At 44.9% G+C, this 25,497-nt stretch overlaps 3 protein-coding genes and 1 long non-coding RNA gene across 7 annotated transcripts in view; 2 read left to right on the top strand and 2 right to left on the bottom strand.

Moving 5' to 3' along the window:
* The first annotated feature begins 1,724 nt into the window (after positions 1 to 1,724).
* On the top strand, positions 1,725 to 11,505 carry EPB42 (erythrocyte membrane protein band 4.2). Of its 2 annotated transcripts, none has more exons than XM_023939822.2 (13): positions 1,725 to 2,228; positions 3,629 to 3,814; positions 4,513 to 4,743; positions 5,327 to 5,445; positions 6,145 to 6,267; positions 6,612 to 6,786; positions 7,073 to 7,211; positions 7,591 to 7,694; positions 7,998 to 8,240; positions 9,047 to 9,361; positions 9,807 to 9,967; positions 10,212 to 10,345; positions 11,242 to 11,505. In XM_023939822.2, the coding sequence occupies exons 1-13, from the start codon at positions 2,219 to 2,221 to the stop codon at positions 11,390 to 11,392; spliced, it is 2,091 nt and encodes a 696-aa protein (XP_023795590.2). In that variant the 5' UTR covers positions 1,725 to 2,218; the 3' UTR covers positions 11,393 to 11,505. The 2 variants fall into 2 exon arrangements, with proteins under 2 accessions (XP_023795590.2, XP_023795588.2); XM_023939820.2 differs by having other exon boundaries at positions 2,127 to 2,473.
* Positions 10,452 to 17,742, bottom strand: CCNDBP1 (cyclin D1 binding protein 1). 2 transcript variants are annotated; one of them, XM_086853429.1, is made up of 11 exons: positions 17,297 to 17,742; positions 17,158 to 17,217; positions 16,374 to 16,453; positions 15,694 to 15,775; positions 15,147 to 15,243; positions 14,830 to 14,903; positions 14,458 to 14,534; positions 13,584 to 13,837; positions 13,163 to 13,223; positions 12,743 to 12,789; positions 10,452 to 12,379 (listed from the first exon to the last, which is right to left on the bottom strand). In XM_086853429.1, exons 1-11 carry the CDS (start codon positions 17,361 to 17,363, stop codon positions 12,271 to 12,273), a joined length of 1,008 nt encoding a protein of 335 aa, XP_086709555.1. In that variant the 5' UTR covers positions 17,364 to 17,742; the 3' UTR covers positions 10,452 to 12,270. The 2 variants fall into 2 exon arrangements, with proteins under 2 accessions (XP_086709555.1, XP_023795621.2); XM_023939853.2 differs by lacking the exons at positions 17,158 to 17,217; positions 17,297 to 17,742 and adding an exon at positions 16,986 to 17,143.
* The window catches only part of LOC111938190 (uncharacterized), a 12,448-nt gene continuing 4,506 nt past the window's right edge, over positions 17,556 to 25,497 (top strand). Inside the window, exons 1-5 of one of the 2 annotated variants that reach the window (XR_015277120.1) lie at positions 17,560 to 17,590; positions 17,723 to 20,119; positions 21,579 to 21,904; positions 22,609 to 22,756; positions 25,071 to 25,184. This is a non-coding gene — a long non-coding RNA (uncharacterized LOC111938190). Of the gene's footprint in view, positions 17,591 to 17,722; positions 20,120 to 21,578; positions 21,905 to 22,608; positions 22,757 to 25,070; positions 25,185 to 25,497 lie in introns of both variants that reach the window. The other variant, XR_015277119.1, reaches the window with a different exon arrangement.
* Positions 17,752 to 25,497, bottom strand: part of ZNFX1 (zinc finger NFX1-type containing 1) — a 13,407-nt gene continuing 5,661 nt past the window's right edge. The window contains exons 7-13 of the mRNA XM_023939818.2: positions 25,093 to 25,340; positions 24,812 to 24,951; positions 24,342 to 24,496; positions 23,702 to 23,847; positions 23,239 to 23,349; positions 22,429 to 22,524; positions 17,752 to 20,287 (exon numbers count right to left, since the gene is read on the bottom strand). Of these exons, the coding sequence (XP_023795586.2) occupies positions 17,858 to 20,287; positions 22,429 to 22,524; positions 23,239 to 23,349; positions 23,702 to 23,847; positions 24,342 to 24,496; positions 24,812 to 24,951; positions 25,093 to 25,340 (3,326 nt within the window). The 3' untranslated portion in view covers positions 17,752 to 17,857. The remainder of the gene's footprint in view (positions 20,288 to 22,428; positions 22,525 to 23,238; positions 23,350 to 23,701; positions 23,848 to 24,341; positions 24,497 to 24,811; positions 24,952 to 25,092; positions 25,341 to 25,497) is intronic.

Genomic DNA, 25,497 nt, shown 5'->3' with positions numbered 1-25,497 from the left:
TGCAACACTCTGGTTTTTCACAGTGTCAGCATTTTCATCTCCCCTCAGCAACCACACCCAGCTCAGCCCGAGTGTGAAAATGCAGATCTGGCCAGTGCCATGCAGGAGAAACATTCTTCCTGCATGAGAAGTGAGACAACTGTTCAATTACGCTAATGTTTATTACAGAGAAAAACATGTAAGTGCCCGAGGAAGGGTTTAAATTGCTTTTGTCAAACCTACAATCTTTACACAGCCCTTGGTCAGAAGTCAGTGGGAGTCGGTGGAATAAAATATGTCTAATTGCCAGTATTTCTCTTTATAAATATGCAGCTTAAATAGGAGCATGCCCAAGAGGCTGACCCAGCCAGCCCCCATTCCAGTCTGATCACTCCAAAAAAATCCAATGAGCACTCACTGATACAACACATTCACACCATAAATTGTCTTGAAACACACTAAAATCAGCCTACAGGGTTCTCCCCATCGTTCTGTTCATCTAAGCTTCTCGATTCAGATTTTAAAAAAAGTCAAAATTAACCAGAAATAGCCAAAGTTGCTGGTTTCAAATCACATTGTTCTGTCACCAAAGCTTCACTGCTTTACTTGGTCTGTCTCTCTCCTGTACTGAATGTGGAGGGCACTGCTCTCTGTAAAGGACAAACCCAAAGGCACAGTGTAAGCATTTCTTGTTGCTCTAAAGCAACAAAAAATTCCCCTCAAAATCAAAATTCCCATCTAATTCATGGGTATGCCACATCAAAGCTGGAAATGTAGACACACGAAAAGAGTGTATGTAATTCTTGATCACTACATTCAGAGAGAGACAGTTATTAAAGATGCTCACAAAACAGTTTAAGCTTCTTTTTTAAAGGTAATAAAATTTTTATGGATTTATGTCTGGACCTGTAAAACAAGTATCCCTACACACTAAAAGATAATAAAATAAGATCCAGGCAGGATGGACACTTGCAAGGATCTTATGGATTACTTCTCCTCAGGATTTCTAGGAGCATGTCAGGGATGCAGTGGATAGAGAAGTGACAAAACCAACTAAGTTTAACAAAGGCAAGTGCTGGATTCTGCACCTGGGACAGGGCAGCCCTGGGTGTAGGGACAGCCTAGGGACAGGGGCCCCATTCTCACCCGAAGAAATGCCAGTACAAACATTTGATTGCTACATGCAGAAGTCTCTTTTGTCTGTTAACCCTCTCCATGGGGTTTTTAAGCCCATTTCAGTGTCATGAAAGATACAAAGGCACAATAAGTATGCCTCTTTTCAGAGCTGAAGCACATCCTACTCAGGAAATCCTACTTGCAGTTGTCAGTTTGTCCAAGAGATGGTACTGTGTGTACACACAGCCATTAGAAGGCAGTGATGATGGGATAGATACTTCCCTGTTCCTAAACCACTCTGTTTAGAGGTTCAAAACTCATACATATACTGCACAGGTGCATTTAAGAACATTGATCATGCAAAGAAAATCAAAAATTTGAGCACAATCAGTTGGTTTACAATTTACTTAGACTGAAACTGGACTATATTATGTAATCAACTTCACAAATTATTCTTGAGTTTGGTGGAGATCATGGGTGTCTGCAAAACTATTGATGACTCACTCCACAGTGAAAGTTGTTCACTTCTGATAACTTATTTCCTGTCTTTTGACCAATTATTACCAACCCAGGGCCATTCCTTTTATATTACAGAAACTTTAAGAATGTATTTAGTCCAAGCCTCCAGCACGGCATTTTTAAATAATCTGCATTAAGCTACATGAATTTAGTTGTTTCTTTTAACACATTTTCTCATTTTTAAGTGGTTTTACTTTTCTGAATTAGGCACAAGAGCAATGGATTTACTGACTGTACTTTTTAACTCCTTGAAGGGTGCACTCTGTGCCTTGTTTAGAGCCATGTAAAGATTTACACTTCCTACTCTGGGGCCCTCAGTGCACAGCTCCTTGAAGGAATTGTCACTGGCTGTTTCTAAATGCTTTGCATCCCACTGTTGCTACTCTTCTGTAGCCTGTCCTCAGTGTGGTCTGAGAGATAAAAGAGTCCTCAACATCTGCACACCAGATAAGCAGGAAAGGTGGCAGCACCACGTCCCACCCTGTACAAAGAAATCAAGCAAACAACTCTGCAAGAGGACAGTTTTTAAGACAGCTGGAGGAAGGAGCCACTGCCCACCAGAGCAAGCAGAAGCTGAATATTTTCATGGTACCTGGAACCAGCCATGGGCCAAGGTAAACAAAAATAATTTTTATTAGTTCCAAGCAATTGCCAGCTGTGTGTAAGGAAGAGGCAACTCCAAGACATAGCTCATGAGGCCTGTGGAAGAGCTGAGCTTGCAGGGCAGGTGCCAAGTGCTCTAAAGGCTTAGGGAGCTCAGTTTGCATGGCAGACTGCACAAAAAGGCACAGCAATCAAAAGCTGGTATTGATGTCTGAGAGGAGTCTGAGAAGCAGCAAGAAGCAGCTAAGGCAGACAGGTGAGAGTCTGGAAGCAAAGGTAAGTGAATCCTCAGCACAGGGAATGGGAGGGGTGGGAGGAATTAAACAACAACTGAAACAGAGACCAAGTGCTTGAGCCCCTGGAGCAGGGAAACAGTCCAGGTTCCAGGCAACCTTGAAGAAAGTGACAGTAAGGTCCATGAAAAGTCATTTGATGGAGAGGGAGCCAGACTCCACCTCACTCACCATTCTTTAAGATAGACAGAACAGACATCTTCATCACAGAGAAGAAAATAGATGAGGTCAGAGCTGGCTCCATAAGGCCTGAACTGGTGCAGGGCTTTGAACTGGGACAGCCATGATAGGATTTGAAAGCTGGACCAGAATCATTCACTGAAAACAAAATTTATATGGGGAAAAGAGAAACAGAGCACACAATCCAGTAAGAGTCACCAAGAAACACAGAAGGGATAACCACAATGGGAGAAGGTATCAATGCAGAGGACAAGACAGGACAAGACATCAGGAGAGAGTGAAATCTGCAAAGACAGCAGTTATGGCTTTAGCACAGGAGCAATCAATTTAGATAGCAGAGAAATGCTCCACGGATTTTAATTATTTTTAGCTGCAACAGAGGGACAAGTATGGGTCAGCAAGGGGAGGTGGGTGACAGCACATGTCACGTAAGGGGCAGCAGTTAGAACCCACAGGGCCAGGGATCTTAGTGATGAGCTACAAACCAAAGAGATAAATAAAGTCAGGATGATCCCAAGGCTGAGATAAAACAAGGAGTAACTGGCTGCTTGAAATTGTGACAATTTTTTTGTCTCCTGGTGCTGGACAGAAGCATGCATGATGTGTACAAAGCCTGTGTAGGAGACAGGAGGAGCATCTTTTCTGTCTCCTGCATCTCTGGGTATAGCATTGTCAACAAATGTGGTACAAAGTAGGAAAACTGGTGTTTATCCAGCTGTGCATTTGAACCAGCTCAACAGTCAAAACCAGAACAATCAACCTCAGAGTGAAGGTCCCTACCATTGCTGGACAGAAAGTCTCAAAGTCAGGGGGAGAATGTCTGGGTGGAGAAACACCTAATCAGTTGTTTGTGTGTCCCAGAATTCAGCTCAGAGCCCAGCTGCAGGCAACTCACATTCTGTGAGCCCAAACTCATTCTGTATCTTCTCACACTACAGGTCTGAGCATCCAAAAATGTGATTTCATGATCCCAGAGAATAACAAAAACCACCACACAGAAGAAATCAGCACAGAAAGGCTCATAGTGAGGCGGGGACAGCCATTCACCATCACTCTGAGCTTCTCAGCTCCAACACACAACTACCTGCAGCAGATGAAAAGGACCTTCCTCATTGTACAGACAGGTAATGCCATTACAAACCTACCAGAGCTCTGCTCCTCCACCCACCTGAAGAACAGAGCTGGGGGAAAAAAGCCATCTCCAGAGCTGGGCAGGAGTGACCAAATTTAGATGTGAGGGCAGTGAACTCTTCAAGTAATGCAAAATAGTCTCCTGCTGCTGCAGGATCACAACCAGATCCCTTCCAGAAGAGACACTGCAGCACAATAACCAACACAAGTTCACTATTCCATGATTTCAAAGTACTCATGGGATCTCTTCTGGCTTTTGGGGTTAGGAAAGTTCAAACCTACCTGGCCTGTCACAGATTTTTCTGTTAGAGTGTTTTCTAGTGAGACCCCTGAGAAGGGCAGCAGCTTTCAGCCCCAACTTGTTTTACCATATTGTGATCACTGGGCTGTGATTTTTGTTGCAAGAAACTAAATTCCAGCAACAGCAGGGCTGCACCATTCTGGCTGTTCCTGCTTTCTATAAATCTATGGAAATCACATCTCACTTTCAAACATGGAGGCCATGCTGACCTTGGAGGACACTGACATACTGCCCTTAGCAATGTTCAGTAGGCATTAAACTGCTGAAGGATCATGAGCCTCTCACAAGGAGAGCTATGGCTCCAGAGATAGACAAGGTCCCTGCAGTCTGCACAGGTGAGGAATAAATACAATGTTTGGAGTAAACACAACCAGATTTCTCTGCCTGCAGGACCACATTCTTCTGCAGCAGATGAAATCCAGGCTGAATTTCCCATCTCCAGCCTGGGAGACCAGAAGCAGTGGAGCGCAGCAGTGGAGGAACAGGACCCAAACTTCTGGACCCTGTGTGTGAACACACCTGCCAATGCCCCCATTGGCCAGTACACTCTGCTTTTACGTGCCTCCAAATCCCTTCAACTCCTGGGCAACTTCACACTCCTTTTTAATCCCTGGTGCCGAGGTAGGTGGTCAGAAACAAGAAGGCAGGCTGGGATCAGTCACTTCACAGAAACAACTTTGGAGCTGTGGCACTGCCTCCATGGAAGGAGGCTGGGGCTGATTCGCCCAGTGCTCCTTCCACACCTGCCCTGCTCCTCTCAGCACCTCAGGAGAGAGGTAGGGGCTCATAAAGCCCAAAGTTTCCTGCCTCAGCACTTCTCTCTCTTCCTTGGAGTACTCCATTGCAGGAACCCTGTCCTTCTGCTAAGGGAAAAATGTTTGATTAACTGTTTCCTATAACAGAGATTTTAGAATGAGTCAAGATTATAATTGGTCTGCTTAAGACCACTGTATCTTTCTTAGTATTAGAACTTTTCAGCCAGGAGAGTGGAAGAGCCAGCAAGTGCAACAGCCTGGGTTCAGAGGAACTTTTTGGACAAGGAAATGGAGATAACAAAATTCTTCTTTCCTGTCTGATTCACAGACTGTGGTATTTTTCAGGGCAGAATGCCAAAGCACAGTGGAATCTGCTGAGGGATGAGAGATGCAAGTGCCTCTGAGACCAGGAATGCTTTTTTCATGATGCTTTTTTTCCTCTAATCTAGATGATGAGGTGTTCTTGGCTAATGAGGCACAGCGGCAGGAGTACATTTTAAACCAAGATGGCATCATCTACCAGGGGACTGAAAATGCAATCCTAGCCCAACCCTGGAACTTCAGTCAGGTAAGTAAGAGGTCCAATATGTCTGTGCGCTCTTCCAACCACCATCAGAGGAAAGCTGCATGTATTTGGTGTGAACAGGATGCTCTGATGAGAGTTCTATCCATCTCCATGTTCTCTGCACCCACTACCTCCTGTGCAGGAGAACAGGGGCCTATGTATGAAGTCCTATAACCCAGAACATGTAATTTCAGTTTCCTTCTCAGGCAATCCTCTATAAAGGAATGCATTGATCTGTATCTAAGCTTTGTGCTCCTTCCTTTCATCAACAGGTATAAAAGCATTTAACAGAGCTCAGTAATACTGTCTCTAAATAACAGATAAAGTGAGGACAAGAAGATCTTTGTTTGTCCAAGGCCATCTGACACAGCCAGTGATTAGAATGGGATTCTATTTCACTTTAGTGCCAGCAGATCATAAAAGTACCTCTGTGTCAAGCTGGAGAGTGCTCCAGAAAAGCATCAATTTCCCTCAATCAGCGGATACAGTATCATGCTGATTCATTTCCTACCTTCAATGAAGTTGGAGGTCTGTCCTCAGCTCCCCCTGCAAATATCTGCCTGGAGCCCTCCTTCACAGCCCACTTACCTAAAACTAACAGCAGAAAGGGAGAAACAATCTGCACAGCCACAAACCCTTGTAGGGACTGAAGAGAACAAAATTTCATAGAGAATTTCCTGAAATGATGTGTACTTGTTTCAGTTTGAGGAAGATATGGTTGACATCTGCTTCATCCTGCTGGCTCTAGGGGAGCACTTCCAAAGAGAAAAGGATCCTGCCCAGCGCAAAAGCCCCGTCCACGTCTGCCGAGCAGTTGCTGCCATGGTAAGGAGGGCAGAGAGCCAGGGGGAACCTTCTCAACCCCAGGTCAGGCCAAACCACTGACCAAAGGGGAAGCCTGTTCCAAACAACACCTCCTGCCCATCTCCAGCCTGTCAGGACTCAGCAGACAATCGTGCTGCAGGAGGTTCTTAGCAGTGAGAGTGCACTTACTGAATAAATCTCAGAGGAGATGCTGTACCTGTTCTGCTCAGCCATGACCTTCATGCTTTGCACAGAAAAAGTCCTCTTGGTTTCGTTTGCTTTGGGAGTAGTTTCCACCAACAGGATCAGGTGGACCTATCAAAGAGAGGCAATTCCTTAATACAATGTTCTCTTCTTCTCTGCAGCTGAACTGCAGTGAGTTTAGAACCCTGACAGAATGTGAGCCTGGGCAACCCTATAATGGGACACCCCCTTCCAAGTGGCTGGGAAGCAGCCCCATCCTCCAGCGGTGGATTGCATCAAAATTCCAGCCTGTCCGCTACGGGAGGTGCTGGGTGTTTGCTGCAGTCCTGTGTTCAGGTACAGTGCTCCTATAACCTTTCATCTTTAGGTGAGAGGCAGATCTTCAGCTTCCTCATCAACACTCAGCATCACTGCCTTCGAGATAAGAGTATCAGTACATCCATCCACTGAATGCACTTATGAAATCTTATTTCCTGAGGGAGCAATGCTTCTTGCAAAGTCCAAACAGCAGACCTGGTGCTATTCCTAACAGGCCTAGCACCAGAAGAAGCTCTGTATCTATCAGCAGAGGCACCCTTAGGGCAGGATGTGTAACTGGTTCATAGCTCTCTCTTCTGCACAGTTCTGAGATGCCTGGGTATTCCTACCAGGGTGGTCACTGGCTTTACATGGGCTCACAACACCAAGAGCATCCTGAGCGTGGATGAGTATTATGATGAAGATGGGACACTGCTTACACAGGACAAGAGTGCTCGTGTCTGGTAAGAATACATGGCAGGGCCCAAGAAAGAATTTGAGACAATACTTGGATATGGGAAATGAAACATGGGGGAAAGAGGTAAAACAGCTGCGAGGAGGTGATAGGAGACAGCTCAGCTGAGATCCTGTCTACAAAACCTGCTCTTGATAAACTGCTGCAACCCAAACTCAAAAGTGCCCTTTCTCTAGGGCCCACAAAGGAAGAATGATAGCCCAGTCCAGCTAGAGAAACTCCACTTGTTCCCCACACAGAGGTCTTGCTCTTCTCAATATGAACTGAACTCTTTCAAGGGAGCATTAACTGGCTGTGGTTTGGCAAAAGCTTCACTGTATCTCAGGGCTCAGTCCCTCGATACAAGCTCATGCTGCTGCCCCTTGCAGGACCTTCCATGTTTGGAATGAATGCTGGATGGCTCGGACAGATTTGCTACCAGAGTACAGCGGGTGGCAGGCACTGGATGCCACCTGCCAGGAAAAAAGCAAAGGTAAGATATCAGAGCATGAGCAAGGGCAGGGGGGAAGTGAAGCATGGCACAAATAAAGCTGTTCAATATTCCTCCTTTCCCATCTTCCAGTGGAAAGATGCAAAAGGACAGGAACTCACTCTGGTGACTTTAGGCACAAAACTATCATTTGTTTGGTCTGTGCAGCTCACATAGCTCTAAGAGCTCTGTCGCTGCTTCCTAATGGCCTCCTAAACTAGATACTTCACCAGTATAGGTCTAAAGTAGGGATGGGTTTAATTGGGAAAGCATCTGAATCTTAACTGGACCACATTTTCTCTTCAGGTCTATCCTTCTGTGGGCCAGCCCCTGTTCATGCCATCAAGGAAGGGGACACACAAGTTGATTATGATGTCTCCTACTTCTTTGCTGCCATCAATGCCAAGTGTCATGTCTGGATACACAAAGCAGATGACACCCTCAAGCCAGCTTTTGGTGGGACAAAATACACCGGTAACAACATCAGCACCAAGAGCGTTGGCACTGAACGCTGTGAGGACATCACACAAAACTACAAGTATCCGGAAGGTATGGGGCAGGCACATTCCTTGTCACTATTACAAGCAAGGAGACTAGAGCAGAGCCAAACCAGAGCACCAGGGTCATCCACTTCTCACTACTTCCCCTTCTTCAGTGGCACTAGAACACCTAATTCTCCCTGTCTCCAGAGCCTAAGTAGAGGTCATTACCCAAACTTCATCCTGCTTTATAGCATTAAGGTCTCTAGAAGACCAGGTATTTGTTCACCAAGCACTTTCATGTCTGGAATACCTTTTCTCATTTCTGTTATCTCTGGACATCCACCTCCCTTTACCTCTGTAATGTAATATGGATAGATTATTTCAGACTCTAGCTTTCTGAAAAGGACTGGTGTGCTCTCAGATGCTGCCTAAATCTCTCCCTCAACAAGTATCTCCCCTTTCAGAATCTGAGTGCTGTTTCCCTGGCCCAACCCTACCACCTCACTTAACCTGTGGCTTGTTGTCTTCATGGCTGCAGAAGACAACTACAACTTCTCCACACATGAGAACATGGAATTGTGCCTTAGCTACAGCAAGAAAAAAACAGCTGCCTCCTCTACTCTGAGAGATGTTAGCACCAAGGTGTTTTAAAAACTATGACAGCTACTCCCAAGTAGAATCTGTCAGGCACATCCAATGAATATCCTGACAGCTGAAGCTGTCAAACTGTTCCAATGCACAAAAGGATATCTCTCTATGCTCTTAGAAACAGTTATCTACAGTACTACCAGAAATCAATGCCATTCTCCTGCTGTTTCTCACTAGTAAACAGGAAAGAGTACCAAAGTATACGCTGCTTCTTTTTTGTGACAGGTTCTCTCCAGGAAAAAAAAGTACTTGACAAAGCCTACAAAAATATGAAGGAACTTGAGACAACCAGCAGCAGCACAGAGTTTATCTCCATTCCTACTGCTCTGGAAGACCCAGTCAACCTTTTCATCTGCCTCCAGTCGAGCAGTTCTTTGAAACTGGGACAAGATATTACACTTTCCATTGAAGTGCTAAACCACAGTGGTAGAGAAAAGGCTACTCATCTAGTAGTTGGGATCCAGTCTCTGCATTATAATGGTGTTCCCATTGCCCAACTTTGGAAAGAAGATTTTCATTTTAACCTCCAAAGCAATTCAGGTAAGCACTCTCCTGGGTGCATGGCTAGAAAAGTCCTCTAGTGCTTTCAATACAGAAAAATCCTCCTAGCCCTAGGTTTACAAAAGGTTGGCTGAATAGTTGATTCTAGGTGATTTCCCAGAGAGATTGTGGAGTCTCCCTAACTGGATATATTCCAGAATTGACTGGACACAATCCTGTGCCATGTGCCCTGGGATGACCCTGCTTGGGCAGGGAGGTTGGACCAGATGATTCCCTATTGTTCATTCCAACCTCACCCCTTCTGTGAAATAACACTTTGGCAACATCACCTTAGAGATTTTCAATCTGCAAATCCAATTTGGGTCACTTAAGCATTTCAATGCTGCAGCTTTTAGTACAATGTTGGGCACTGAACACTGCTAGGTATCACGCAGGAAAAGACCAGACTGCACTCATCACCTGTTATTTCACCGCTCTGTTGCAGTCAATAAGCTGCAGGTCTCTGTGCCTTACACATGGTTTGGAAAAGATCTGGGAGAGAACCACCTGCTCAGGCTGACTGCTGTGCTGAGAGATGAGGACTCCTTCTACATGTACCTGGCACAGGAAGAAATCAGCATTTGTGAGTCCCCTCTCACCATTGAGGTAAGATTGGGCTGTCATTCTGCCACTGCAGTAGGGAGAAAACAGCTTTCATAGCCATAAGCAGCAAAACAATTCTGCTGTGCTCAGGGGCTCTCTGAGAAACTAGAGCAGAAGAAATTAAGCTGGACGTTGTCTCTTCTGGCAAATAGGAGCTCAGGCACTGAAAAATTACATATCTCTCTTTAATCATAGAAGAATATAATTTTTTTTCTCACAGTTTCAGCTCATTTGCTTCTTTCAACAGTTCCCAGAAAACATGGTCCAGTATGAGCCAAGCACAGCAAAGATCAGCCTCCAGAACCCCCTCATGGAACCCCTGGAGCAGTGTGTGATCACAGTCGCAGGGCAAGGGCTCATTTACAGACAAAGGAATTACAGGTAAGCACAAACGGACTGATCCAAGAACAGCAAACAGAGACATAATACAGGCAAGAGAAATCCTTGCACAGGAAAGGTTGTCCCCAAAAATAACCAGGCAACAACATGGCAGGAAGATATCACTAGAGCATGAAAGCCCTAAGCATCCCATCCTTTATTTACAGATAATGCAGACAATTTTCACACTGAGAAGGAGAAAAGCCAGCTAAGAGAACTTTCAACAGATGTGTAATACATAAGTTGAAGCCAATATGGCATCTGTGAAAGCTTCAACATCAAAGGCATAGACAGCAAGAGGAAAACCTCCTGCCAACAAAAAGGATAACCAGAGAAAGGCCACAAGACTCAGTCAGAAACACACATTAAATAAGACAACAGTTAGAGGTCATTGAAATGTGCTATGAAATTTAGAAATTATTTGCTGTTGAGAAATAAATTACTTTTTAGCAAGCAACCTGAACATCCTTAAGTGGAGCAGAACTGTACTGTTCATGACATCTTTACATCCATTACCCACTGTAAGCCATAAAGACAGTGGTGTCTTCCCCTTCTCTACTGAACAACCACACAAATGTGACTTAGCCAAGTTACCAAAGGGGCATGCTCCCCTTCACATGGCAAACACCCCACATTTGTCTCAAGAAGCTGCATTAGGACAAAGTCCCCTTCGATGTCTCCATGGAGAGTTTCAACTCTCCTGTCCTATCTCCCTCCCAAACTACTTCTAGATGACAATTTAAGTGTGGTAGCTCAAGTAACTGCCAGCTTTCTTCTATTTATTTTTTTTTCTTTCCTTCTCTTTGGCATCACATTCCTGTCTAGCAAATGCGTATCCTAGACCCAGCAAACAAAAAACACAAGGGGTGACTCCTGTATAATCCCTCCTCTCCTTTCAGGTTGGGCTCTGTTCAAGCTAAAAGCACCCAAGAGCTGCAAATCCCATTCACCCCCACCCGAGCAGGGCCCAGAAGACTCACTGCACGTCTTGCCTGCCTTCAGCTCCAGAACCTGAAGAGCTACAGAACTACCAACATTGCAGCTGCCTGAGGCCAACTCAGAACAGGTCCTGCTGTCCCACTCAAAAGAGTGGCCATGATCTGTGCCCTGATCACAGGCAAGCATAGATGTTAACAGTTTAACAAAATTTATATTTAAAACCATGTTTGATTTTGATTGTTTGCACAAACTCAACTCTTTCCCATCTGCCACTATGTGCAGTCTCCAATTTTAGAAGTTGAACCTCACTATGACAAAGATGGACTCAATGCTCAAGCAGACATTGCAGTTCCCACCACACCTGTGCTTAGTCTCTTGCCCTACACCTGTGACAAAGTAAAGGGTATCCTGGAACTTTAAAGGGATGATAGATGTAGCATGTCTCTAGGGATATACATATACATATAGGAGGATGTATCCCTCTATAGATCTTTGATATTGGTAAGGTAAGGTAGTAAACAATATTTTCTGCTGTTTTCTGAGAAAATAAAAAAGAGAAAGCTCATCCACTGCTCCCTAAGGTTAGACAGAAAATAGCAGAAGTGCAGCACATTTTATAATTATTCACTGGGCTGCCTGCAAAAGAAGCAAGACCCTTTCATCCTGTATATATCCTTTGCCCTCTGAAGACAGATAAAGCAACTAATGTAAATCTAGCAATATTTTATTTTTCTCTGAACCCCACAGTAGTTGTAATGTCTGAAGAATGGGGCACGTTAAGATGCAGTATTGCATCATCCCAAGAATCCAAGCAAAATGACACCTTCTGCAATGGCAAAGGGCAACTTCCTGGAGAAGTTCTTCCAAGTGGCAGTGAAATTCTCTCCTATATTGTTCTCATCATTTTCCATGCAGCTGAAGAACAGCAAAGTTCACTGGAAATGCAGATGCCAGAACCAGTGGCAGCAACACACGTAGGCACACAAGAGTTAAAGTTGATCCTGTGTGAAGTTCTTAACTTTGTTCATGTTGTGGTCTACTGCGCCAGTTAGAAACTGCACCCAGCCTTCCTCTGATGCTGGACATACATGGCTTGTCCTGCAAAAGCAGAGGAAATCCATTAGGGAAGCCTCCTGGGTATGTTATGCATCAAGGCAACATGGGGATATTGTGAAGCTCTGAATAAGCACAGCAGTAAAACAAGGCTGCTCTAGCCCCACAGGGCTTTGAGCAAAAAAGAACTCACGCTCATGTCTGTAGTCCCAAACCCAAAACAAGGGAACCACTATCATCCCTAGCATCCTTTTCTTACTCCCAACCCTTTGTGACTAGATAACATCATCACAGTTCTGAAATGGCAGCATCTACTGTCTAGAAATGAGTCATCTTTGACATGAGGCAGAAACGTATCAATCTTCATAGTAGGGAACACACTCTTATAAAACTGTAGCTCATACTCACTTTGCAATCTCTAAGACTTTCTTTAATACTGAGGCCAACTTAGCAGCCTAGAAAGAAACAAAAGGGAAATAAGGTGAGCCAAATGTAAGGAAAAGTAGGGTCTGAAAAGTATTTGAAAATACAGAGGACTATAGGGATGCACAAGAGCAAAGAATGAATAAAACTGCCACAGATCCTGATGCAGAATGAAGTTATCCATCACTGCCATGCTGGAAATGTCTCCCAGCCTAATCCTGGTTGTGACAGGAAAAAAAAAACCTGGCTGTATTAAAAAAAATATTACTGAGGCAGTCACTAACACCCATCTCTCCCTGAAGTCACATAACCCCTCCAATCTGATTTCTTCCCCTTCCTTACAGCCAGGCCACTTCCCACGTGCAGATACTCAGATACTGAGATATCAGTACTGCAGATACTCACATTAAGTCGCACAGCCAATGGGTTCACAGGCGGGTACATGCTCAGTGCCAGCTCATCAACACTAGAAAAAAAAAGAGGGCAGCAAGGAAGAAATGTTCTGCTAGCACAACTCACAGAACCTGGTCAAAGCCTGCACCCATCCTGAATGCAGGTCAGGAAAAACAGTGAGATGTCAGCTGTACCAATGTGAAGCTTCTCACTGCCTTCTCTGTGTGTCGTTTTCACCATGGAGTGGTCACAGCTCCATCCCCTATGTTCCTCTCCTGACCTACACAACTCTCAACAGCTTAACAGCTTTCCCCCCACACCCCCCACCACCTGCTTACAGCTCCATTATCATAAAGGTTATGATACTCAAGACCCCAAAAAAAGACCAGGACTGCTCTAGAGGGAAAAGCAGCATGGGGAGAATCCTGCTTACCTTGGGCTGATCTCATTAGCAATGTCTGCCAGGTCATCCAGCTGTGCAATCTGCTCTGGAGAATCAGCTTTGCCATGGGCCTTCACTGCAGCCAAGACTTTCTTCAGGCAAGCTTTAGAAGCCTTCATTAATCCCATGCAGGAGCTGAGCAGCTGCCGGTCAGCCTCTGACCAGTATGTGTCTCTGTTGCCCCGAAAGCCCAGCTCTTCATCTTCCATGATGTCCCCATAGGGATCCTGCCCTTCCACCAGTGCCTGAGAACACAGAGGCACTGAAAACCAAGAGCCTAACTCATTTCCAGCAATACCCAGGAGGAAAGGGAATGCATATTCTAGACATCATATAAATAATTAATGGAGAAATCTCAGTTGGCTATTCCAAAATGACTGGATTAAGAAAAACTAATCCACCACTCTAACAGTGCAAACAGCAAGAACCTGGTAAATTCTTACATGACCCTAAAATGCCTCCCCCATCCCCAATTCAGGACATGACTTCATGAAAATCTTATACAAAGTAAACCAGGCTTGAGAATAAAAAATCATTAAAAACCACACATAAAACAATAATCTGTGTCATTTCAGAACAAATTTATATTAAAGCCTGTATAATTCCCGTGTTTCATCACTGAACCACCATAGAGGGTGGTTGGGCACTGGAACAGACTCCCCAGAGAAGTGGTCACAGCCCTAAACCTGCCAGAGTTCAAGGAGCATTTGGGCAACTCTCAGGCACATGGTGGAATTGTTGGGATTGTCCTGTGCAGGGCCAGGAGCTGGACTCGACGATCCTTGTGTATCCCTTCCAATTCAGAATATTCTGAGTCTATGAATCCACCACTGCAGGTTCCTCTAAGGCTTAGAGGCTTCCTTACATGTTCCATCTCCTCCACAGCATCCTTGACCACACCTAGACATGCTGCCAGAGTCGACACAACTGCTGCCTGGTTATCTGCAAAAGCAAAAGGATGAAAACTGTGGCACCCCACTGTTTCAAAAGTTTGCAACAACCTTCATCTAGGCTTGCAATCACTGTAGGATCAAACTTTCTGCAGAGCTCAGAGCTGCAGTGTTGTCAGGCAAAGAATCTGACCTGGTTTCCAAACTTATACATCTCAAAACCAGTCAAGTTTTTGAGTCATTCTCCATTCAGCCTTCACTGTACCAGCTGGATTGCCCTTGCAAAAGCTATTGATCTTCCAAGTCAACACATCCCAGTTCTGTTACTCTACATTTACAACACTCACCTCGTGGCAGGTTAGACACTTGCTCACAGGCCTCCCACACACCTCCAGTTGATATCAGCTGTTCCTGAGACAAGCTGAAACAAAACCCTCAGTCAGTACCAGAGCTCTGCTAGACTGTGGTCCAATTTTCTGCACCAAAGATTATGAACGTCAGCCAAAGTTCTGTAGCATAGATGTCACCAATCAGCTTGTCACTAGTATGCAATGTCTGCGTAGGGCCCTTGCTGCCTCCTAACAAGTACACTTGTAACTTTTTCTTGCCTTTTTCCCCAAAAATTATCACAAAATCATAGAATCATGTGATTGAAAATTACAACCTCTCCACTGGAGCATTGAGAATTGTGTCTGTGAGCTGGATCATCCCTTCCACTACTTCAGTGGTAGCATCTCGAACCATCTTCCGAAGAGTTGTACCTGGTTGAGATTGAGAAAGAACAGGAAAGTTGGCACAAAGTCAGCACTGACGAAAAACAAGTGTTGAAGATGAACACAGACTGCTCTGTTTGTGTGGATACACTGTATAAATGAAGTTACAAGTATTTTGAAAAAGCAAAATGCTTCCCAGTTCCAAAAGAACGCTGGACAAGGATTTCAACACTTCATAAATTTCAATGCTCAATCAACTACACAACTTCCTATATTATCACACTCCCACAGATGGAAAACTGCAGCAGCAACAAACAAGTATTTCACTCATAAACACGTTCAAAGTCTACAGAATAGCTGACAATGGGATACCATGCTAATGAAAACTTGCTGATACCAGACCTCATTAGGCTCTGAAACACTGAATTTCTCTATATAGTGGCGGTGAAAGAACCACCATCCTATACAGTGGTGACTGCCTTGCTGTCATTATCTCACCTTGGCCCTTGGGTAGCCAGTAGTACACGGTGGCAACTGCAAGAATGGCATTTTGGACATCCTCACTCAGCTTCTGACAATCCTGAAAATGGAGAGGCAAAAGGTCACCCATGAGTAACACACAGCTGCACCATATTTAGACATCCTCACAAGCAATCACTGGCCTTCAGACTGCTCTGAGAAAAGGGAAAAATAGCAAAGACCAGTCTGCTTGAAAAACAAATACAGCAGGAGAAGAAGGCACCGTAAGGAAGCTGTATGCACCTTAACCTGCCTCATAATTAAGTAACAAAACACTCCCTGGTGTGGTGGTCATACACCAGAGAGAAAAGAGTAAATCAGATCATTATTCTGAACTGAAGGTCTTTTTTTTTCCTGTCCTCCAAACACCTGTACTATAAACTTCTCTTAACTGATAGCAAAAATATTGCATATTCTTTGTTAAACCTAATATCTGCATTCTCCAACATTCTATCAGCAACTAGTTGTAGCTGATAAAGAATATAAGAATATTATTATTTAGTGTGTCTCCCTACCTTACAGAAATTAGTTCTCTGGGCAGTTCTTGGACTATATTAATACACTCTACAGTACACTGCCCATTTAGTCAAATGAACCAAGAAATACCCAAAGCTTGCACACACACTGCAATTTCATAGTCTGTTGAGGCTTTCTCTCACCTCTGCAGAAGGTAGTGGAGGCCTTGAGAATGCCAGACTCAGCTTTGTAGCTTCCTGTGATGTTACTTGGAATGTCTGACCTAAAAAAACAATCCAATAGGAGCAAAAGAGAAAGTAACTCAGCTAAAAGATAAAAGAATAGAACAGCTTGATGAGCAGCAGCTCCGATCCTACTACTTGCTTCCCATCACACCCAAGCCACACCAACACATAAACTAAACCCCCATTACAAAGAAAAACTCCCTGGTGCACTTGTGCCATGCATGTTGCTTGTGTCCTGTGTCTCCTTTTTCCCTATTTTTTTTTTCACTTGGCTAGTAGTGACAGCCAGAAGCCCAGTCTTCATCCTGGTTCACGACCTGTTCACCAGGCTGTGCCAGGAGGCTTTAACAGAGACCTTTATGAATCTTGTATGAACAGTTCAATATCGGCCTCTGCTTTGCCACACCTTGGACTGTTTGGAGACCAGAGTTAGGGTGGTCAGGCACTGGAACAGGCTGGCCTGGGAGGTGATGGAGTCACTAACCCTGGCGATGCTTAGGAGGCTGGATCTGCCACTGATGTTGTTTAGGGTTTATAGAGATATAGCGCTGAGTTAACGGCTGGACTTACTGATCTTAAAGATCTCTCTTTTCCAACCTTGCCGATTCCGTGGCTCCATGAGTGGAGGGCACGCCCCAGAGCTGGAGACCCGCCGGGAACAGCAGCCCTGCCCCGGCCCGGCCCCGCGGGGACCCGGCCCCGGCGCCCCCCGAATCCCGGCCCGGCCGCTCCCCGCCCGTACCTAGCGCGTCCCAGAAGCGCTGCAGCTCGAACGGCTCTCGGCCCTCGCCCGGCTCTCCCTCTGCAACGGCACAGACAGAGCTCAGCCCGCGGGGAGCCGGCCCGGCTCGGCCCGACCCCCGCCCGGTCCCGGCCCGCACCTCGCAACCGCGCCAGCACCGCCCGCAGCGCCCCGCGCACGTCCCGCAGCGGCTCCCGCGCCTCCATCGCTGCGGGGCGGCCTCAGAGCGGCCTGCGCGTCACGTCCGCTCCGGGAGCGGCTGGAACGGCCCCGGCCCGCCCCACAGGGACAGCTCCGCCCCACAGGCACAGACCCACAGAGACAGCCCAGCCCCAAAGGGACAGCCCCGCCCCACAGGGACAGCCCAGCCCCACAGGGACAGCCCCGCCCCACAGGCACAGACCCACAGAGACAGCCCCGCCCCAAAGGGACAGCCCCGCCTCACAGGGACAGCCCCGCCCCAAAGGGACAGCCCCGCCCCACAGGGACAGCCCCGCCCACAGGGACAGCCCCGCCCCAAAGGGACAGCCCCGCCCACAGGGACAGCCCAGCCCCACAGAGACAGCCCCGCCCCACAGAGACAGCACAGCTCAGTTCGCAGCGATACACACTAATTTATTGATGATCAAGCAAACGGGGAAAGCAGTGGGGCTGTGCCCCTGGTTGCGCGTCTGTGATAAGAAGCAAGGCTCGCACCCCACTACATTAGCCGGCGGAGGTCCTCGAAGTTGAGCATGTTGTTGGCTACATCGGACCAGGCCGCATGGGTTGCTCCGTCCATCTCCGGGGCCAGGCTGTTGCTGCTCTCCAGAGTGTGGTTCGTGCCGCCAATGACTTCATGGCATTCAGGGCACGTACTCTTCTGCATTGCCCCTCCACACTCCCCAATTACATAGATATGTCCATTTTTGCACTTGAACCAGTGGCCACGGGGACAGCCAATAGCGCTGACAATCTGCACCCGCTCAGCTTCAGAAATCCCTAGCCCTGACATGGGCAAGCCAGCACTGATCTTCTTCAGGTGAGCCTTCACTGCATCCTCATCCTCCTCTGTGAATTTCGTTGTCCTTTCCAGGATCTCACGTGCATTCTTAATCTCTGCTGCAATGTCTGTGGGTATCATCCTACTCGCTTTGCACCTTGCCAAGAGGCTCAGCAAGTAAGTCAGTCTCTGGATCTCAGACTGCAGGTCAGTGAGCTCCTGTCCTGAAAAACTGGTGCGCGTCTTACACAACCACAGCAGCACTTCATCCAGCCTCTTTCTCAGCCCCTTACTTTCATTCTCATCAATTTTGTTCAGAGAACTAGTCAAGTCTGCTACACGTTCACAGAAATTAAGCAGGTTCTCAATTAGTCCAATACTCCTTGTGGAGTGAGCAGAAGCTTCTAGTTTATGTACCAGCCAGCCACAATTTATATCAAATAGATAAATCCTCAGATCAACATTCTGCTTCAGTGCAGCCCGCAGCCTCTGTCTTTTAGACTCAATTTCCTGTGCTGGGCCTTGGATTTTCTGTTTCACCCGTTCTATCTCCTCCACCTGCCTTTTCACACTGGTGCCATATCTCAGGTTCTTTCTGATGGGTGTCTGACACAAAGGGCATACCTTCAGCTTGACAACATCGTCATCTTCATCCATATAGTGGTCAAGGCCTTGCGACTCAAAGACATGGCCACAGTCTTCAAGCTGTACAAATCGAGCATCTGGGTCATCCTCAAAGCCAAAAAAGATCTGAGTGAGTTCCTCATGGTCACAAACAAGGCACTTCTTTGGGCAGGGCTCTCCACAAAATCCTACACAGGGATGACCACAGGGCAGCATCTTAGCACAGGGAACATTGCAGCGAGGCCTGTTGCACGGCTCAGAGCAAAGGCTGGTACACTGGTAGTGCTGGCACTGCCATTCACACGGCTCAGCACAAGGAACACAGCTTTCCCAACATTTCTTTCTGCACTTACTGTGAATACAGTAGTTCTGACATTCCTTTTGGCAAGGAGGACATTCTGTAGTACAAGGCTCTTGACACTTGTGGGAGCAGATCAAGACACGCCTGCATGGGCTGTCACATGCCTTATGAAATCTTCCTCCATAGCAAGTATGACAGGATCCTGAACATACATGACCACAAGCCAGTGTGACAGAACACTTACTCTCACATTTCACAGCCTCCTCATTTCCCATGCTAGTGATCCAGCAAAAAACTTCCTGCTTGTGGCCACATTTCAATGTAGCTGTAACCTCTTCATGACATCGCACCATGCATCGTTCCCCACAGGAATTCCTGCATGAGTGTCCACAGTTTAACTTCTTCTGGCAAGGTTCTCGGCACCTAAATTGCCACACTGGCATATGGCATGGCACCATCTGTGTGTGGCCACACTTAGAAATAGTTTTCTCTACCATCACCATACATTTTCCACAGGGCTCATAACAGGACTTTGGGCAGCGGTGCCCATCTGCACAAAGCATCTTTTGACAAGGCTTTAGGCACTGGTAGTCTTTGTGCTCCAGGTCATATGGGTGACATGCCCTTGTGCAAACATGTCCACAGCTCAACCTAAACTCACAGGGACGAGTACAGCCTCCCTCTGGGACGCTGTTGAAGTCTTCACCTGTAGATACCTGTGTCTTCATTTCAGGGTGGTTTTGACAGCAAAGCTCCAATGACTTGCCAATGTGACCGTTCTTCCCAAGTGTTTGAATGATCTTGTTCCAGAGAGGAACTTTGCCAAGCATTCTCATGTTTCCAATACAATAGAGCCCTTTCTTAGCTCTGGATAATGCCACACATATCCGATTAGGGATCTGCAAGAACCCAGGTCTCTCCTCTTCGTTGCTCCGCACCAGTGACAGCAGAATAATATCATTCTCCTCTCCCTGGTACTTATCTACTACATGAACCTTCACACCTTCAAAGACCTTCGCTGGCATGAGTTTATGCAGACAGAAGAGCTGTCCAGTGTAAGTAGTGAGAATGGTGATCTGAGAAGGTTCATAGCCCTGACACAAGAAGTATTTGCACAGTTCCACTACAAAGTGGGCCTCATGTCGGTTCTGGTGACTTTTCCCTTCCTGAATCTCTTGTTCAGGAACTTCATGTTCCACAAAGAAGACATTAGTTGAGACACCCTGAAACAAGAGGAAGGATGTCAGAGAGAGAATTCTAGTTTCTGTCATCCCAGCCTGTTTCCATGTTCCTTATTATAGACTGACTGGAAGACATTTAAGGAGTTGACTACAGTATGCAGTTACTGTGTACTTAGGTCATTTCCTCTTAGATTTACAAAGGTTATTAATGAAATTCTCATTTCAGCTTATTGGTAATATTTCAGTATTCTAAAATAAAATCAGTTTCTGTGGGTGATTTTATTCCCTGTCTTTCCAGAGATGTCTCTGGAAAGACAGGGAATAAAATGTCTCTACTGTACATTTCCAGGCTCTACCAAAGAAAACATTAAGTGTTAGTAATATCCCAAAGCATATTCATGGTGTGAACCATGTCTTGTTCTGGCCCTGTGGGAAAAATATACGAAGTTACCAATGCACTTGCCTAAACATGCCTCCCCTGTTGCTGCAATAAAAACAAAGCAACAAGGAAGATTTCTTCTTCATCAGAAAATACTGGGAATTCTAAGACTCCAGTAGTCACTTACCAGCTCATGGTGTGTAGAGTTGACTTCTCACCCGTTCAAAAACTCTATTTGCCTTGAGTTAGCAGGGGCTTTTATTTTTTTTACCTATTAACTGGAATTATTCTACCCATAAGAAATGATTGTTCTGACTGCCAAAACCCAGAGACTGATTTTAACAGGAAAGAAAAGTTTTTGTAGATCAAACACAGATCTCTGGTTTTCCAAGGTATCCATAGTGGTAAAGTGCCCAGTGGAGTAGAATTTAATTCAGTCATCACCTACATTGGTTATTGTACTAGCTGGGAAGATTCAATTTTGATGCCTTTTGGTACCTCAAGTTTGTTTTAAGGCCAGATGGAACCACAAGATTCTCTGTAATAGATTCTTGTAGGAGAAATGGGGTAAAAAATTGTGGTCTCCTACATTGTGTGTTTTAGGTGGTATTTTTCTTGTTTGTTGGGGTTTTGGTTGGCTGGATTTTGGAGGGAGTTTATTTGGATTTCTAATTTATTTAACTAAATCATCTTCTACAAAGACTTGATCTGGATTTCAATATATCAAAAGAGGATCTGCCACTTTCCCAAATAGCTTATTCTAATAATTAAATCTTCACTATGAATTTTCTCTGGTCTGACTTCAGCATTCTGCTATAGTTTTCAGTATGCTTCCTTCATCCAGTTAAAGAACCTTTAACTAATTAGTACTGGGGTTTTTTTTATGAATACAGATTTACATAGTCTAAGCTATTGTAATGCTACTTCTGCAACTGTCTCAAATCTTTCTCCCAGGGTATTCAGTGGCTCGTGTTTCAGAGATCCAAGGGCATCAGTGTAAAAATGTAAGCTTGGCTCAGACTTCTGGGAAAATAGTTCAGTTGTGACAGAGAGCTGTGAACGAGTCTGCAGAAAAGTGCTATGCAAGATATGCAAGGGAAGATTACAGAGAGATGATTGTTAATAGTTCAAAGATGCAAAAAAAGCACCAACATAGAGATACATGAAGTCCTGGTTAGGGTGAGGAAATACAAATCAGAAAATAGAGAGTGAGTGTTAAGATGGAAATTCAGTACTATTAAGGAAGAAGCAAAGACTGACACTTCTGACTGATAACCAAGGTGAGCTTTCTAATAACTTACTAAATTCTGACTATTTATTGTGTATGTTAGATAATAAGTGATTACTTTATACTTGTAAGCTGCATAGATTTTCTTTCCAGATGTTGTTTATTGGTAAAATACTCAAATGGAGAAAACAAGGAAAAAAAGTTACAGTAATCCTGTTGCCTATTTTATGTCGGAGTTTCACATATTACGCTTTAAGTTGTTAAAATTTCTTCCTAGCTTTCAAACTCCTACAAATCATTTGTTCCCACTTCCATTTTTTACTGTTCTTTTAATGTCACTGGTATTGGATCTTTTTCCACTGTCCACCACCACTAATGCCAGAAGAAGTTACTTATTAACTAAGAATTACAAATTACTTACCTAATTCTATATTGCACAATCCCTTGAATCAGGTATAAATTTCAATAACTGAATTTTACCTAAGAGCTTGAAATCCTTGAACACTGTATTTTACAGAAACTCATTTAACCACTAACAGGGGACAAAAGCAACCACTTGGATTGCTGAAAACTCACTTTTATATTCTCATATTCCAGGACAGAGGGATGGTTCTCCAGCTTCTGGTATATATGAGGGCTGATAAGTTGGGCAATTTCAGGGCGCATGCGGTGCTGAAACACAAACCAGTTTTATCTTTAGTCTTGAAGAAGGAGCAGAATATTTCCCTATCATTATTATTTTACTCCACTGTCCAGATGGTGGCTGAATGCAAGACAAGGATGACTTTTCAATAAGAGACAAGAAGGGAGCACTTCCCAATCGCTGCTCTCCCTCACCCCATTGCCAATGCCACCAACAACTACAGGAGTGGTAGTAGCAGAGTATCTTCTAGAAAACCTCTTGGTAAGGCTGTTGTACAATAAAGTTGGTTTTAGTGCTAATCTAAGCACATTTATAGATAACAAAAGCCAGCACTTCACCCTAACTACTAAATGAGCAGGTGCCTTTAATACAGGATTGTTGGTGGTAGAATTAACTCCTCTGGGCACCAAGATAGATGATTATAGCAATTTAGCAGGAAGCAGCCTGAGAAGAATTGTGCTGTCTTACTCTGCAAAGTTCTGGAAGTTTCAGCTGCCACAATAAATTGTGTTCTTCACACAAAAACATGAGAACCACAGTGCTGTGGATGATATCACTAAATAACTGAAAATATGCTGGAATTCTGTGTCAGTTTGACAGATCCTACCACTTTTTTCAGAAGTCAGATAGTAAATTCTTGTCTTTTGGGCTGCTCTTACAGTAGAAATATAAACCTAAGTGTATTACAAACTTAAAACAACCTAAATACAAATGCCATGAAGTTTTTTATAGCTCTTTCTTACTTGGTACTTCAGACAGACAAAGGGGAAATCCACTTTGATCAGACGTTCAAAGAGAGAGACTTCGAGGTTGAAGTTCTTGGCCAGGTCATATACATTTGCACTAGGCTGCAACTGAAAGAGAAGGGATAGGAGGTCCATGTTTTGGCACTTTTCCTTTGTGTAAGTATTTTCACTCTCATTTTCTGTGACTGCTCATCCACTCAAAGGCCAGAGACTGGATTCTCGCAAAAGTGCTAAACATCGAAGCTAGATACAGTCACAATCAAAGCATATGTAAAATTGTATCAGTTAAACTAAAACACCAATCCCACTGGAGCTCTTGTCTGAAACTACAGGGAACAGGACCTCTGGTATCTGTGGAAGCAGGGGAGCAACAAGCCTTGGCAATTTTCTCACACAGTATTTGGTTAGACAGTTCTTGTTCATTAACACAGCAGATAGAGATGTCAGTCATGAACATTACCTGCTGGTGATCTCCAATGAGGATGAGGTGCTGGCAGTCTTTACTCAGAGTAGTAATGGTGTGAGCCTCAAGCACCTCTGCTGCCTCCTCTACAACGACAATTCGCGGCTCTATGAACCGCAAGATCCGTTGGTATTTTGCAGCACCTGAGCAAGGACAGAAGATAAACCTTAGGATATAACTACATTCAAGCAGTAAGGCAAGACTTTTCACAGAGTGGAGTAGGCTCTGTTTCAGAAAAGACTGGGGTTATTCTCAAGATTCCCCATTTCAACACTTAGCTTTTTGAATTTTAAAACAGCACCATACCAGGGACAGCTTCTATATAAAGAGTTATTAAGAAAGGCAGGTGGGGATTAGCTGTGCCTTACTAAGGCACAAATGGTGCAATTCCATTAGAAGAATGCTACTCGAGACAGGGGGAGTGCAAAAGGGCACAGAAGCTGCTCATGCCACTAATTAACAACTCTCACAACAGCCATGTTTGCAAAGAGAGCCAGAGATTAAAAAGGCTGCAGACTAATGCAGAGCCTGACCCAGGCTGTGAAGCAGCAGATAATACTCATCCTTCTGCAAAAGGCTTCTTTTAAACATGACTGGAAGCAATAAAATACTGGTTTGCTTCCTAACTGCTTCGTACCTGTAGTTGTCATCCCCACAATTCTGGCATTTTTGAGAATGCAGAGATCTTGCTCCAGCCTCAGTTCTTCCAGTCTTTCTGCTGCTGCCTGATACTGCTGTTCATGCCTCAGAATATCCTCTCGAATAAAACCCTGGTAAGTCTTCAGCCAAAGCCTGGGAAGAAAGTACCATTATCACACACTGCAAGGAAAACAGGATGGTGATCCAACACTTCTGAGTGGATTCAGTTCAAAACTTTCCCCGTGTCTTTTGGGAAACAGATTTTTACCATCTGTACCTAGTCCTGAACACATACAAATGCAGGGCATGACACTGCCTCCCATGCAGTACAAGGAAGGTAAGAACAAGCATGTTCAAACAAGGAGCTGAACAGGCACAGGCAGAAACATCATGGCTTGACACAGTTTGCAGACTGGAATGATCCTAGGAAACACCTGCCTGACAAGCCCTGCAAAATAGCTTTGTCACCTGTAAAGTCTCCAGCGGGAGCTCAGGTCAAGCTGCCACACATCCTGAATAGCATTGGCCTCTAACTCTGTCATTGTGTTCTGTTTAAGGAGCTCAACCTTCACCTTTTGCTTAATTTTTCTCCTCTGGCCAGGAGTTATCTAAAAAAAAAACAAAAACAAAAAATAAAAGCACCCCAATAAGCCCCAATAAGCAGTTACAGCACAAAGAGTCTTTTGTATTCTTTTGTATTAACACCCCCATGTTATTCTTTACCTAGTCATGCTAATGCATGCAGTTACCTCCCACTGCGTGGTCTCCCATCGTTGTTGAGCTGTTTCTTCTTCCTGGTCCAGATCCATAGCCAACATGGAACAGGGTAGCGCCCGAAGAGGTATGCTATCTTCCATCCTTCTCCTCCTAGGATTTCCTATCTTTTCATCCTCAATCACTCTCTCAGCTTCAATCAGGTCAGCCATCTCTGGGATCTCCAAAAGCTCCTCTTCTGCTTCATCTACCCCCTCCTCCTCCTCTCTTTCCTGCTGACCACCTGTGAGAGTCACCAGTCACATGAAGCAAGACACAGCCACTTATCAGTGCAGCAGTCAGATCACTACATGGAACTTAGGGTTAATCTTCTTTCCACTCCCTCACAGTATCACACATCATTCTCTGCCTGTTGAGTAGCAGTGTCTCTTTTCTGGCAC

The sequence above is a fragment of the Cyanistes caeruleus genome, chromosome 16, assembly GCF_971803275.1.
Source record: "Cyanistes caeruleus chromosome 16, bCyaCae1.hap1.1, whole genome shotgun sequence".
Classification (NCBI taxonomy): domain Eukaryota; kingdom Metazoa; phylum Chordata; class Aves; order Passeriformes; family Paridae; genus Cyanistes; species Cyanistes caeruleus.
The sequence above is the reverse complement of the archived record's forward strand: the minus strand, read 5'-3'. Positions and strand labels throughout refer to the sequence as shown.